The 14,685-nt window shown below is 43.2% G+C and overlaps 2 protein-coding genes across 3 annotated transcripts; one reads left to right on the top strand and one right to left on the bottom strand.

Annotated features, from left to right (window-relative positions):
• Positions 1–21: 21 nt before the first annotated feature.
• ankrd16 (ankyrin repeat domain 16) lies at positions 22–2,402 on the bottom strand. Its single transcript, XM_003978389.3, has 7 exons — positions 1,818–2,402; positions 1,117–1,337; positions 983–1,025; positions 738–846; positions 505–666; positions 357–435; positions 22–209 (listed from the first exon to the last, which is right to left on the bottom strand). Exons 1-7 carry the CDS (start codon positions 2,153–2,155, stop codon positions 55–57), a joined length of 1,107 nt encoding a protein of 368 aa, XP_003978438.1. The 5' UTR covers positions 2,156–2,402; the 3' UTR covers positions 22–54.
• A 3,597-nt stretch (positions 2,403–5,999) lies between these two features.
• Positions 6,000–13,122, top strand: glt8d2 (glycosyltransferase 8 domain containing 2). 2 transcript variants are annotated; one of them, XM_003978388.2, is made up of 11 exons: positions 6,000–6,087; positions 7,152–7,193; positions 8,017–8,109; positions 8,267–8,462; positions 8,887–9,004; positions 9,088–9,172; positions 10,527–10,639; positions 10,842–11,008; positions 11,857–11,969; positions 12,204–12,413; positions 12,647–13,122. In XM_003978388.2, exons 2-10 carry the CDS (start codon positions 7,175–7,177, stop codon positions 12,380–12,382), a joined length of 1,083 nt encoding a protein of 360 aa, XP_003978437.1. In that variant the 5' UTR covers positions 6,000–6,087; positions 7,152–7,174; the 3' UTR covers positions 12,383–12,413; positions 12,647–13,122. The 2 variants fall into 2 exon arrangements, with proteins under 2 accessions (XP_003978437.1, XP_011618007.1); XM_011619705.2 differs by having other exon boundaries at positions 12,204–13,122.
• The last annotated feature ends 1,563 nt before the right edge of the window (positions 13,123–14,685 follow it).

Here is a 14,685-nt window from a genome sequence, read left to right as displayed (position 1 = left end):
GAGAGGAAAGGGCCCTCTCACTCTTTCCTCTGTGCACAAACACATTCTGGACCTTTATTTTAGGCATTGTTCAAACACTCGCACAACATCTGGTTTTCGGGCAAGCTGCTGTGCTGTGGTGCCGCCACAGTCCCCCGAGTCTTCGAGTCCCAGCTCCAGCAGCACCTCGGCCGTCTGTGCGTGTTGCCCGATGGAGGCCATGTGAAGCGCTGCATGGAGGGAAAAGAGGACAGAGGTGAGACAAGCGAACGAAACCCCCCCCCCAAAAAAAGACGCCATCCAGAGGTTTCTGTCCTCAGAGGGGACAGATGTGTTCAGGTGTTTGTCTCTGAAATGCTGCTGTTCTGTCTCATTACCGCTTCTCCCCTTTCTGTCGCGACAATGAAGATCCGCTCCAAGCTCCAGCAGGGTCTTTACTGTGGACGTGTGACCCTCCTGAAAGCACATGATGTTGGTGTGGATGTGTCTTCATGTCAGTGGGTTCACTTGGACTGGTATTCTGACCTTTGCGGCGTAATGCAGCGCAGTAAGGTGGGTGTTTTCCACTCTCTGGTTCACGTCAACATCCAGCTCCTGCACCAGGAACCGCAGCGCCGCCTGCTGGCCAGTGACAGCAGCTTGGTGCAGCGGCTGAGCTCCGAGTAGATCGGTGGCTGTTGGAGACGCCTCCAATGGAGAGCAGAAGGATCAGAGATGCCCTCTAGATCCCCTAAAACCGCTGTGTGCAGTGGCTTTACCTGGTGTTTCTCTCGGAGAGTCCTGGCCACAGATATGTGTCCACTCCTGATGGCGTCCATAAACGGAGTGACTCCGCAGCTGTCGGGGCTGTCTGGCACGTAGCCACATCTGGAAGGTCAGCAAACATGTGGATCCATCAACATGCATTTTCACAATTTGCAAACACATAAGGTTCCAACCTTACAGAATGGCATGTTTGACAGTACTCAGGGCTGATTTTCACACAATTCCACAATTTACCCACCTCTCCAGCAAGATCCTGACAACCTCCTCACAGCCGTGCATTGCTGAGCAAGAAAGTATGAATTTATGAAAGCGTAGATGCTCCGTGCCACTGAGAAAGGAGTCAGTGACATGCTGCATGGATCTACAGTTTACCTGCCGTGTGCAGGGGAGTCCTGCAAGTCTTGCTCTCAGTCCTCCAGATATCTGGGGCGACTGTGAGCAGGTAACCGACGACCAGGGGGTCACCCTTCCTGCAGGCAATGTGGAAGGCCGTCCATCCGTCCTTGTTCCTCAGCGCTGGATCAGCCTTGTGGCTCAGCAGATCCTGGATCACAGCAAGGCTGCTGCGAGTGCAGGCCATCATCAGGGGGGTCCTAAAAGGGCAACATTAATACCTGCTCTGAACAAATGCTTCAGAAATAATGGAGAAAATTGTTGTCTTGCATTAAAGAAGTTAATGAACAACTTATCAATGACAGAAATTATATGGAAGTGGTATCACAAATGTTAGCAAATCCTCTGAAGCTGACTCCAAAACCCTGGCTTTCATTTTTACAGTAAAGCAAACATGGTTTTATCACATTACATTGCTAATATTAATGTCCCGTTTCCTATGAAAATACCGTAATGATTCAACAACAAACATGTAAAACTTAAGGAGAAAAAAAAATATCCTTCGAGCCGGATTCGAACCAGCGACCTAAGGATTTCAGCCAAAACGCCATCGAATGGAGACGCTGCACTGTACAGCGGTAGTTTGTATTTAAATTAACAGTAAGATGAACTCGTCTAACTGGTTAAATCAACCGTGACATGATCTGGTTGAACTGGCGACAGACAGCGATTGGTCTCACCAGTCTGCCTTTTTGAGAGAATCCACCTCGGCTCCCTCCCGCAGCAGGTAGCTGACACAATCTCGGTGGCTCATTGATGCAGCTTCGTGCAGCGGCCTCTTGTAATCGTTGTTGTACACCTCGACATCCACTCCGACCTCCTTAATTAGATACTCCACAGTGTCCAAGTGTCCCATTCTGGAAGCATAGTGCAGCAGAGTGTCTCCCGCGCTACCAAAGTGCTTGTTTCTGATCGTTTGCAAAGCCACCGAACCACCTAATGTTATCACTTCTTCCAGGGTTTGCAATTTCCCATCCTGGGCCAGTCTCACTACTCGTTTTAATGTGTTTTCGTCCATGTTTCGAAACGATTAAAATCCTTTGCAAGAACACAACTTCGCATATAAAATGCTGCGAGGACGCGCTGCCGAAAAAGGTTTATTAATATGTTTCTCGCTAATCAGAAACCCCCGTGGCCAATCAGGACTGAACTCGGTGAAACTTACACAAAAAGATAAATAAAAAAACACACTAATTCAGAACCTTTTAAGATTAAACTAGATAAAATGGCATTGTTATTGTGTGTGATCGTGAAAATGTACGTAAGTTTTTGTTAGAGCCTATCCAAAGTTTTACAGGAATAGATTTTATTTGTGCGCCATCTTGAGGCGTCAACCCTAGTCTCAACGGGTAGTAGACCTTAAAGGGACAATAAACGAATTTATCGCTTTTAGGTAGAACTAATTAGATTATAGCAAGATGTGACACACCGTCTGTGTGAGTTGATCTCCTATGCTTGTGAAATGGTAAAACATTAATCTGCTGGCTACCGTTTCCTTGTTTATGTTAGTCCTGCTGGAAATGATGGACAGGGCTTTTAGCCGGCAAGCCCCAGTTCTCTGGAACTACCTCTCAGTTTGGATCTGAGAGGCAGACCCAGTGTCATTATTTACAACCAGACTTGCTGCTTGCTTACTGCAATATTGTCTCAGGTGACTCTTCAACCTTGCACAAATACACAAGAGAGTTGGTTCATCGTGTGAACAGCAACTATGAGAAGGTGTCTGGCAAGAAACTGGTTCCAGATTTTACACCAGAGTGGATTAAAATTTCTTGATTCAATGTTTTCTCAGGAAAACTAATTGGGGTGCAGTAATTGCTAATAATGAGCCCCTACAAAACATACACAAGAATCAGATCAATCAATGAATCTATAACTGGTCAAGAGGAAATTGTGATACCACAGAACTTAAATATCAGTATTTATTTTCCAGGCTGAAGATGACCACAACATTCCTGGAATGGACCGCACAGATGAATTTGTTCGTGAGCAGACAGGATTGACCCTGAACAATCAACAAGTTAGCGCCATTCTAGGCTTGTGGCAGAACCTTGAAGAATATGACAAAAACAGGATCGTGTATGCTACACGACATCAGGAGTAGTGGCTAACCGGATGCTTCAGGCTGTGTCCACTCCTGGACACAGCACAATAGAGAGCACAATAGTGTGTTGTGTTGCCAGCTTAGTGGTCAAACTGTTGCCTGATTGAGACTATCTTTATAAGGCTGTGCAACATTCAAACAAGCCCTAAAACAGAGGACAGCACAGCCTATCAAGCTGGTCTCTAATTCTACAGGACTACAAAAAGATCAGGCAGCTGGTTTGATCTAACGGGACACTAATGCAGCAGAAGACCCTTCAACTAGTTGAAGTGAACCACAGAGGCATAACCAGCGGTTGAAGGGCCAGGAGGTGTCTGTTCTGTTGCAGGGAGTACAGCTGCTGGTCGCACAGCCAGTGGCAGGTGAGCCACAGTTTCCTGCAGAAATAAAGCTTGTCTCTCTGCTCCACTATCAACACCAGCTGCACTCATACCACATGCCACTGATTACAGCTGGACCGAAAAAAAAAAACGAGTTTCTGGTGAAATGAGACTGCAGTTGGCTCCAGAGAAGCATGAGCCCTCCCTCTTTCACTGCTCAGTCTCCCAAGCTTCAAATTCCTCAGGTCCCAATGGAGAGAGGCTCATTTAGCCCAAGTTTGTAGTGTCATAGCTTGATTTTGTATCCGTTGATGGGATTTTTTTTTAAAACCGAAGCTTAGCAAAAATAAACCTTGTGTTCAGAACGTCTATGTGTTTGTACCAAAAGTGTCAGAGTACCAGAAGTTGTCTTTTTAAAATGCTGCCCAGAATTGGAGACTGTATACGGCCCTGTCAAAAGAGCCTCGAGGTACATTGCCACGTTTTTGGTGTTGGCTGGGCTGTTCTGGTGGTTTAAGTCTAGGCCAATTAACAGTTGGTGCGAGTGGAGCCAAAATAAATGGCTAAATAGTGGTATGCAAAATTGATCTAAACATGAGTGCCACCATATGTCATCTTAAATGACCGAGTCCGGAAGTCGTCCCAACTTTCTGCCATTAGATTGGGTGCATGTGCAGCAGCTGTAGTTGCTGCTCAGACATTGGAAGGGTGGAGGCACCACCCTGGCAACACCATATCTGGAAAACATAATTGAACTGTTGCGATTAGTATCTCCATATGGAATCTGAAATATGAAGTACACACAATGGCTGGTCTACCCTCCTTGCCACACCTGAGCAACCTAAATGAAGGTCTCCTGCTCCAGATCAAAGCTTTAAAGCTTGATACTAAGTGTCACTCCTGCCAGAGGAAAAAACCCACAACTCTATAAAATAAAAGACTATGAAACTTAAACTGACAAAAGAACGCTCAAAAGTCTGCTTCTGTGAATAATCATTCCAAATCAAACATACAAGTCCCCAAATGACCAATCATTACATTTAAAGGTTTTCCTTAAAAACACTTCACACAAACAAAAACAATGTTTCTGAATTCAAACACCATGATCATTTGCAAAGTAGGAAGGATCTCTCATCCTGTTAGGGACTTTTAGTACAGTTTTTAAATAAATCTAAAGTGTTCAATGAACCCTTAACCAACACTGAACCCTTAGTATAATTTGCATTTATTCTTTGGATTAATCTTGAATGTGTTTTAGGGTAAGGGGGTGAGCATCTGCATATTTTATTGTAAAGACGATATAATCATTATTTGGTATGAATGAACAAAACACCTGGATGAGCACACAATGAACTTGGTGTCATGGAATTGAAACAGTGCCAGTGCTTCATAGACGACATGTGGACACATGAGGGTAGAAAGAAACAGGTGGAATTAATCAGAGATACATTTCAAAATAAAACAGGAAGTCACAAGTCAACCTCATAGATAAATCGAATCCATATATTTATATCTGTGGAGTTTTGTCTTTTGACTTCCTGTTTTATTTTGAAACAAAACTCTCTAGTTTCCGGCAACTTGCCCTTCCCTCATGCCTCGCCTGCCTGATTGTGCTCCCTAATTCCTGATTGTTTTCACCTGTATTCCATAGTATTTCCACCTACATATATAAGAACATGGCTGGAGCCATTGTTGTGGTGAGAAACTCAGGTGAGGGATCACTGAATGAGGCTGCATTCAAACCTTGCTAGCAGTTTTAAATCTGCAAACTTATAGTGAATTGTAGAAATGATTCCGAAGTCTCCAGTTTCCTTAAAGCAAGGGATTATGCCTGGGCTAAGGCCGGAAATTCTCAACCCTAACCCCTAGGCCAATCTCTGAATTGAGTATTCTCTCCAAAGTTGGTCTGTGAACAACTTCAATGTACAAATATGCATAGTCACAATATCAGTCAGGTTTACCTAACAGCACAGTACGATAGCCTTTGCTGTTAAAGTAGTAAACAACATCAAAGAGATACGAGAGCGGCTAAATATGAATACATGATCATAAAAACCTTTTGTACAGACTTGTCCAAAGGTTTTAACACAGTCGACCAAGTTATCCTGGCAGATAGACGCCACGAGATTGGCGTACCAACCAGGCTGGAAACAGTACGTCCAGGTCGGAAGGCCTGTTTCTCCTTTCCCCTGGTTGCAAAGGCCATGCCTCAGGGGTCCATGTGAGGGCCACTGTTGTCCACCATTTTCTGAATGGTGGCATCCTAGCCTAAAATCAGATAATAACTTGTTATTTACTTAGTATCATGTGACTTTGAGAGTTCTGTTAAAAGGAAGGACTGAATTCACTTACTGGCAAAACAATCATTTGGAACTGGGAGAACATGAGGAGTCCCATCTGGAAAGAAGAGGATGCGGGGGGGGGGGGGGGGGGGGGGGAAGCGTTGTTTAGGGTGAGTCTCAGTCTTCAGAGGGTTGGAACATGGAGCATGGACAGGAGGAATGAGACCACAGCTCCGCTTTTCTGGTAGGATTTCACTTTTCTTTTAGAGTATAAATTGCAGCATGTCTTATTCAACCTTTATCCTTTCAAAGAAACATTGCAAACGCTTCTAATGACACATTTACCAGAAGAATGTGTTTTATCAACTTTGCTCTTTGTCTGTGTGTGTGCGCGTGTGTGCCACGCTCTGCTTTAAACATTTGACCAATAACAAAAATTGTTACATTTGAAATAATACCTTTGTGAGTTTTTTTTAAAATAAAAAATAATTTTAAATTGTTAAAAGTCCTCAAATGTCTTATTATTGCAGTGATTGATTGTAACTAAACTTGTCAAAAGACTATTGGTCTCTAAGGGTTACCCTAAATCTGGTATACCAAATTTTACCTCAATAATTCTTACATGACACATCCAACTTTGAATAAATCCCGACGATTGCTGGGTAATTATCATGCCGTGGTTGTTGAAGCCTAATCTCCACATTGTGGTTGTGGCTGCATTCTGTGTAAACTGTCTTGAAAAATACCCTGAACTCATTATGGGTGTTCACAGCCTGCCTAGTGTATGTTTCGCATTTCTGCCTTCTGGAACGAGTGGATCTTCCACTGCTAATGAGCTCCAGATGCTTTAGCCTTCTCTGTTAAACAGCAAAAAAACAAAAGCATGCTGGGTTTGAAAAGGTTCAACTGGACTTCCTTCAGGTTCCTTGGAGACAGTTTCCATTCATCCAAGAGGCTTCTGCCCTTTTTAAGTGGGTATCTGGCTCACCGGATTAGGTTGATGGGGGTCATTAGTCGTCGCTCCAGCCTAAGAATTCTCTTATTGTCTTGGACCTGGATCACTGAGGACATCCATCAACATGTCCTCTTTTATCATTCGCATCAGTAATGGGGTGTGGGCCGCCCGCTCCTGTGCTGTTAGGTGTATGTACATTTGCAAAACCCAGAATCTTAGTTTTTTTTACCATCTCTATTTCTATCAAAAAACCATGTCAGTCCATCCAATAATTGTTTTCAGAATGAACACAAAGAGAAATCCATTACTTCCTGGAAAACTAACCCATCAACAAACTTCTGTCATTGTTGCAGATGGGCCAGGAAACTAATCAGAGATGAGTGTGCTGAGACAAAGTAAGTGCAAATGTTCATGACTGCGTAATGATCCAAGAGTTATAGATGAAAAACACTATTCATGTTTTTCTGCATCAAATAACAGACTTTTGTCTTGTTGCTTGAGAACAACTCCATCATGAATTTTGGGTAACATTAACTTTGTCTGAAATGCACTTCTAGAGTTGTAAAACTGATTTGTTAAAATGCTAAAAAGAAGCATTTTGATTACTTTTTGATTACAGTCGATCAGTATGATGGATTAATTTAACTTTAACTTACCCGTTAACTGCAAGGAAGCTATGAATCAGAAGCTAACTTAAGTGTCAGGTTTTCAGCACAATCTCTTCAAAGTCCCATTACTGACAACTTCACTGTGTTTATAAGCTAAAGGGGATAATTTTCTTTGTTACTAAAGCACAGTCTCTAGTATAGTTCACCACACATGCTGGTTGTTACTGAATTTTCCCCCTTTATTTGTATTTTGAGTTTTTTCTTGACATTTTGGCTTTTTTGCCAAGGACCTGATGAAAACTAGCTCCCTCCTGGATGGACTCAATGTTTTTCTCTCACAAAGGAGAGGAAGGATGAATTAATCTGCTTTCTTCTGGTCTATGTTGCAGGAAAAAGAAATAAGAGAAATAATCTCTGGACATCCTTGACCCCACTGTCCCTGAGGGGACAAGTTTTATCTCACCTTATATCTAAATTCATCCTCTAAAAACTAGTATGTGAGGGATTAAACTTCAGGAAAAGGCTGTGAAAGATTTAACTGGGCAGTGACAGACTTTGGATGTATGCTAACAACAATTGCGTTTTCATGTTGCCTCGTCCTGTTCTTTAGTTAACAGGGTCCTTCTGGTGCTGGTGGTTCTGATGGTGGGTCTCCTGCTGCATAGTTCTCTCAACAAAACCTTCACAAGACACAGTTTTCAGGGTAAACTGGCCTCCAGGTTTTATAGTCAGCTATGCCACATGTTTTCCCAGAGCTAGGCTCTGGGAACGCAAAGCCTCATCCTGTCCCGAATGTTCATGAAAATAATGTTCAAGAATATGAGAATAACTGGCTAAAATAGTTAAATGTCATAATGCAGATCACCAGACGAGCGCCGAAGCACAAGTTCCTGCAGGAAGAGTGCCGGAGGAGGACAATGTCATCCCAGTGGTCATCTGCTCCTCTGAGGAGCGTGTTGGGGCCACCATGGCAACCATCAATAGCATCTACAGCAACACAAAGGCCAGCGTGTTTTTCTATGTCGTTACTCTTCGGGATGCTGTGAAATTGACGAGGTTGGTCTGCTGCCTCCATCCTTCAGAGTTTACAAGTGTGATGTAGGACCAGTTAAAGACATCAGTGGTTGAGTTGCCGTTTTAAATCCACCTCTCAAGTGTGATAACAGTCTTGGTTTTGCCATCCATCCCAATCATTAATTTTGACTGTGCACTGTGAAGACATGAAACCCAAATGTGTAAAGTTTGTAGATGCTTCCAACAGATTGGCAATCATACAGTATATGATGTAAATGTGCTGTAACGATGTGATGGAGGCTGACCACACGCGGATTTGGGAGTTACAACTACATTTAAACTTGAGTGTTTCATTCAGGTGGACCATTGTCACCAAATATGGCTTTTCTTTCATATATCACAGGTATAGTTGGTACAGCGTGTGCTAATGTAAGGACCCCTTGTTTATATCTTGCGATCTTTTTAGACGGTACATAATGAAGACTAAACTGAAAAATATCCAGTATAAAATTTTGGAATTTAATCCCATGGTTCTGCGTGGGAAAGTCAAACCAGACTCCTCACGGCCTGATTTGCTGCATCCAGTGAGTTTTTGGTTTATTCTGCAGTACAGATCAGAAATACATACTGTTTCAACATTTACAGTGAATGTCCTTTTCTTTCGCAGCTCAACTTTGTGCGTTTTTACTTACCTCTGCTTGATATCAGCCACAGCAGGGTAATATACTTGGATGATGATGTCATTGTGCAGGGTATGTATGAGCTCATCAGTGCGTGTGTGTGTGTGTGTGTTATTGTTCTTGCTACATATCGAGTACCAAAAAACTGGGACGAGGACATTTTGTCTGGTCCTCCCAACTTCAACGGCTGTTTGAAGGTTAAGACTTGGTTTTAAGGTTGAGGTTAGGTTTAGTTCATGGGTTAGTTGGGGTGGTTAGGGTCAGGGTGGTTAGGGTCAGGGTAATACGTTATGTCTGTAATTTCTTACTCTACCAATTCATGTACCTCTGATGAGCTCACGACACAACCAGTGTGAGCTAGAGGCCACTTCTCTAGGACGACCTTGAAGGTCCAAAACTAAATGGTCGAAGATGTACCGTTGTGTCAACGTTTCTTTAACCCTGATTGTGTCAGAACGAAGGCGAGTTTGTTCAGACGTCACTTGGCTCCAGTCATTTTGATAACTTCTCCCACGTTCCTGTAGGGACCTTGCATTAACCCGCAGACACCGAGCATCCCTTCGCTTCAGTGGGACACCACAGAAGCCTTTTATTTATGGCCTTTGCAGTCATTGAATAAATGCCAGGATTTTTGGGATATTCACTACCAGTCGATTACCGGCAGCTCCTGGATCTGGCGAGTAAAGCATAAAAGACATTCTGACCCATTTGTTAGTCTTTTCTTGGCGAAAGTTCATTTCTTACCCTTTAAATAAAACCCACTCAAATGTCCTTAAGTCACTTTAACATGATTTCAACCTTTCCTTCTTGCTGTTTAACATTGTTACCTCCACCAAGGTCATGTGACAGCTGGCGTCTCTGTCCGATTGTGAAAGAAATGACTTGAAAAGTTGCAAACAGATTTCATTGAAATTCGGAAATGTGAAAAGAAACATGACAGTTTTGGTGCTGTTCCAGATTCTGGAGGGTATTTAATATTGCAAATTTTGTTTTAGTAAATTATTAAGAAACCTTCCATCCTCTATGTACTATCGGTGTACTTCACCATATGTGGGGAAATGAGCTCCTTGGTGGACATCTGGGCTCTCCCAGTACTTTTATTCATGCTGTTGGCTCAGACTCCCAGCCCAACCCGAAATACCTGAAAAAATATCTCTGTCATCCAATTTCAAAAGTAAGTGAGGATGTTTTGACCAGCTGTGGGTGGTTGTTGCCCAGGTAGAAACAGCATATGGAAAATGTCCAAGGACTGACTGGACACGTCTCCACACACCTCTGTAGTTGCTGCTAACAAAACCAAAAAGAGCCTTCGCATCCAGCCAGCTGGATCCAGCCATGTGCTCATGACATGATGAGAGTAGCCTTTTTCAAATGCTAAATATCCCGAACGGACCAGTAACCAACGCTGTTGCTCAATTGAATGCAGGAGACATTGAAGATCTGTTTAACGTCAAAATGATGGCTGGCCATGCTGCCGCTTTCTCCACTGACTGTGATCTTCCTTCCACACATGAGATGGTGCGCAGCGTTGGCATGCAGGTGGAGTTTTAGAGGTTTTTAATCGTGCCTTTGATTAAATGCATTGATTGTTATTGCCTGCGAAGCTAGAGTCCTTTAACATTTTCATGTTTTGCGTAAACTTGAGATAGAAAAAGATTTGGATTCTGTTCATCAGTTGTTTTGGTATTTTTGTAAAGGCAGTAATTAAAACATGGCCTCCCTTCCTTTACTCATCCCATAGACCACCTACATGGGTTTCCTGGACTACAGGAAACAGCAAGTTAAAGAGCTAGGCATTCATCCCAGAGACTGCTCCTTTAATCCTGGAGTGTTTGTGGCAGATCTGATTGAATGGAAGAAACAGAAGATCACCAAACAGCTGGAGAAATGGATGGAGGAGAATTTCAGGTATGTACTAGGACATCTGGGAAGCTTCCATCTCATGTTTGACCAAAAACAGCGATTGATGTGTAACTGTACTATGTATATGTTTTGATTTAGTGGTTTGTTTAATTTTTCTCTTTATCCTGTAGAAAAAAATTGGTAGTTAAGAATTTGTGCCTTTATTTAAGGCTCTGATGTCCACTGATGAGAGGTGAAACGTCCCCCAGGTTCGTACGTCCCCAGTGGTCATTAGAGACGCACGATCACCCACAAATATGAGAACCTTCGTGGATATGTGGACATGTGGATCTGCCTCCTCTTCATACCTAGTGAACGGGTTCCGGATCCATCACTGACCCAGCATCCAGACTTTAGGCACTGAGGAAAGCCGACCCAGACTCTGTACCGCTCTCCGCATCGCACAAGGGTGCTGGTAGCTCAGTCTGTTGGGAACTGGGCTGAGAAGGGGAGGGTTATTGGTTTGAGTCCCAGTGCAAACCAAACATGGAACACGATGTTCCTAAAGTAGGGGAAGGTGCCAGAACACCTTCAGAATCTTGAACAAGTTACCAGACCCACAAATACTCACACAGGGCCCTGCAATGAACTGGCGACTCATCCAGGGGAAACCTGCCTTCACCCATTGTGAACCCTCCTCGTGACCCTGAAAGGGATAAAGTGGAGGAAGAACAAGAGGAGAAAAGAAAAATTCTGACTGATGGAAAAGAACTGAGAGTAAAACAGTCATCCCATCTTTCTGAAACTCTATATCTGATATAACACGAGGTTTTAGGAGGGATTTGCGTTGTGCAATCTTATTTTTACACTGTAAAGTAAATGTAGATGTTTCTTCTCTCCTTCCTCTCCACCAGACAGAACATATACAGCAGTGCCATGGCAGGAGGTGTGGCCACACCACCTATGCTGATAGTTTTTCATGACAAATTCACAAGACTGGACTCACTGTGGAACGTCAGACACTTGGGTACATCATTCCGTTGGCAGATTACTTCCAAATTCTTCAAAATTCTAGATAAAGTAGCTAAAACTTTTATATTTTTTAATGAATTTCCCTGTTTTTTAATGCAGGGTTTGGTGCAATCCTGTAGATGGTTATTTCGTTATTAATTATGGCAAACGTAGCAGAGTCAGGATGTGATATTGACAAGTTCCATTTGACTTATTTTTACAATTGTTCTATTTTTCCCTTTTTGTCCAGGTTGGAGTCCAAATGTTCTTTACTCTGACAGCTTCCTTCAGGAAGCACACCTGCTTCACTGGAACGGCCCATTCAAGCCATGGAATTACCCTGCTGTCCACTTGGATCTGTGGGAAAAGTGGTTCATCCCAGACCCCTCTAAAAAGTTCTCTTTAATCCGGCCTGAGAGTGACAGCTGAGTTCTGTGGAGCGCAACATTCATTCATTGGGGTATACAGTCTCGTCCTCCCTACCGCTCCTAATTGTCCAGCCTGTCTTTTGTGAAATCAATCAATCAATCAATGATTGATCTTTTGTGAAAGTGTCCAATGTACCCTTCCTGTCTTGTTCAAATTGTGAAGTGCATTAGAACATCAGTGTACTTATGAGCGGTGGGCTGATGAAGCCTTGTGAAGAAGCACTGAAGCTATATTAAATCTCTTTCCTTCATGCTCTCTTCGTAGTTTCGGAGGGTGAGTGTGAGGAGGAAGTGTGACAGTTGTTGGCAGCAACTTTTACAGGGGCTAATCAAGTCCCTGCTCCAGGGTAGGTACTTAGATTGGCTCCAAAAAACTCCTGGCTGGGGCTTGAGGTTCAGTTGGTGCTAAATGATGGCAGCATGTGATGCCATCAGAAATCAACAAACAAGGGTCCTCAAATTCTTCTTCGAGATGCCTCCTGCTCTTTATAGCATCCACAGCCATGTGCATGAACTGCTCCTTCCACATTTACCTGCGTCTTCTTTGTTAGTTTCCGGATGATTTTTGATTTTGGTGGCTCGTCCAGATGCCGTCACATCAGAACTGCTGCATGATTACGCAGCCAACTCGTGACCTTCCCCCCTCTAATGAGGGGTAGTTCCCATCAAGAGTGTAATAATCTTGAAACTTGTACAGACTCACACTGAGGCACATTTGTATGAAATAAATTGTGTATTTTACTTCCTGTCTGTTCTTTTATGACCATTCCTAGAATGTTAGCAAAATCGGTGAGAGGCTCCTCCTAGTGGTCAGACGTGTAAATATATGCAGCATACATTTTATCTTCACCTTCATCTTGTCTCGTCTACTTATCTGCTTTATCCCCTTTGGGGTCAATGGGAGGGTCCACAATGGGCGAAGGCAGTTCAACCCCTGGATGAGTTTCCAGTTCATGTCAGGGCCCTATATAAGCTTTTGTGGGTTTGGTTCCTTGACTTTACTGTTCACAGTTTAACATAACGAAGACCTGCTTGGTTGGTTACTGTAGAAAAAGAAAAAAACAGAAAGGCTTGTAATAACTGGGTTTGAAACCATAGAGGGCAGTCACTAATTTTTAGTTCAAAACACATCAAATTGAAATACTTTGACTAAAATGTCAAAAGCTAGACCAGAATCTTCTCAACCAAATACATGTGTTTTCATCAGAAATGTGTTTAGAGGTGTAATTAATGGTGTCTAAGTCTTTTTCTTCTGTTTATTCTTTAAAGATGGAGAATTAGTTTTAAAAATACATGATGTTAGATTTAAGTGATTTCAGCATCTTTGATGCCGTACAATATTGGGGAGCATCATCCAGTTCATCAATAAGATTAAAACAATTACATTGAACAAATGGTGACTGCTGCATGTAATGAGGCCTTTCATAAGTGGCACCATAGCCTTCTTCTGCCGGCCTACATGCACGGAGGGGTCCAAAAAGCTCAGGACATTGTCCCAACCACATTTCCAGGAGCCTCCAGTGGTTTTTTCCGCCTGTACGTAGACGGCTCCTTGTTGTGTATAGCCAAGATATCCTGAACAGGCTGGAGGATATTAAGGCTAAGATAACATCGTCCTATGGATCCATTTTGAAAATGGACTCCACTAAAATGGTTATTTAAATAGTTGTCATCTTCCTGGTAATACACGCTCAATCTAGAAAACTTGTTGTGGTTCGGTTCTTGAACGTGACTCGGGTTTCTCTCCTCCCTTCATCTGCAGGAGCGGCAGCCAGGGGCGGGCCGATCCCTGGGGAGCGCTGAGCCGCTGACTCATCTGCAGCTCGTTGCCTTGATTCGGCGGCTACTTAAACTCCCCTCTCTCTGCCTCTGGTGCCGGATTGTTGTTTCGCCACAGCTTCTAGCGCCCACCCTCTATGATCTCCAGTTTTTCGCCTCATGCTTTCCGTGTTTACTTCCAGCGTGTGAGTTTGTTCCAGTGCCTCGTCACTGCTGTTCGTTTGTACTTTTTCCTCGACGTTTTTTTCCCTTTATGGTGATTTTTAGTTGGTAAATTTTCTGTTGTTACTTTGTTACTGATTCCTTCGTTCCGTTATCTGCTTCATCTTGCACCTTTTGTTATCAATAAAGAGCCGTTTCTTCTACTCTGCATCTGGGTCCAGAATATGGGATGTTTCTCTTTATCGTGATTTTGTATTTTCTCAGGGTAGCTCATTGGGGTGCAGTACTTGCTGAGGCAGAATAATAAACCCCTATGAGACATGCACCCCAATTCTGAGGAGAAGTCCCATTTACTAGAGGAGT

This window comes from Takifugu rubripes, chromosome 18 (genome assembly GCF_901000725.2).
Source record: "Takifugu rubripes chromosome 18, fTakRub1.2, whole genome shotgun sequence".
In the NCBI taxonomy this organism is placed as follows: Eukaryota; Metazoa; Chordata; class Actinopteri; order Tetraodontiformes; family Tetraodontidae; genus Takifugu; species Takifugu rubripes.
Note: the sequence above shows the minus strand (reverse complement) of the source record. Positions and strands in the feature narration are given on the sequence as shown.

Coding starts and splice junctions, on each gene's coding strand:
- glt8d2 (XM_003978388.2), top strand. Junction 8,463..8,886: donor GATGCTGTGAAATTGACGAG/GTTGGTCTGCTG, acceptor CGATCTTTTTAG/ACGGTACATAATGAAGACTA. Junction 11,970..12,203: donor GTGGAACGTCAGACACTTGG/GTACATCATTCC, acceptor CTTTTTGTCCAG/GTTGGAGTCCAAATGTTCTT.
- ankrd16 (XM_003978389.3), bottom strand. CDS start 2,155: ATGGACGAAAACACATTAAAACGAGTAGTGAGACTGGCCCAGGATGGG. Junction 1,338..1,817: donor TCTCTCAAAAAGGCAGACTG/GTGAGACCAATC, acceptor TTGCCCTTTTAG/GACCCCCCTGATGATGGCCT. Junction 847..982: donor GTCAGGATCTTGCTGGAGAG/GTGGGTAAATTG, acceptor CTGACCTTCCAG/ATGTGGCTACGTGCCAGACA.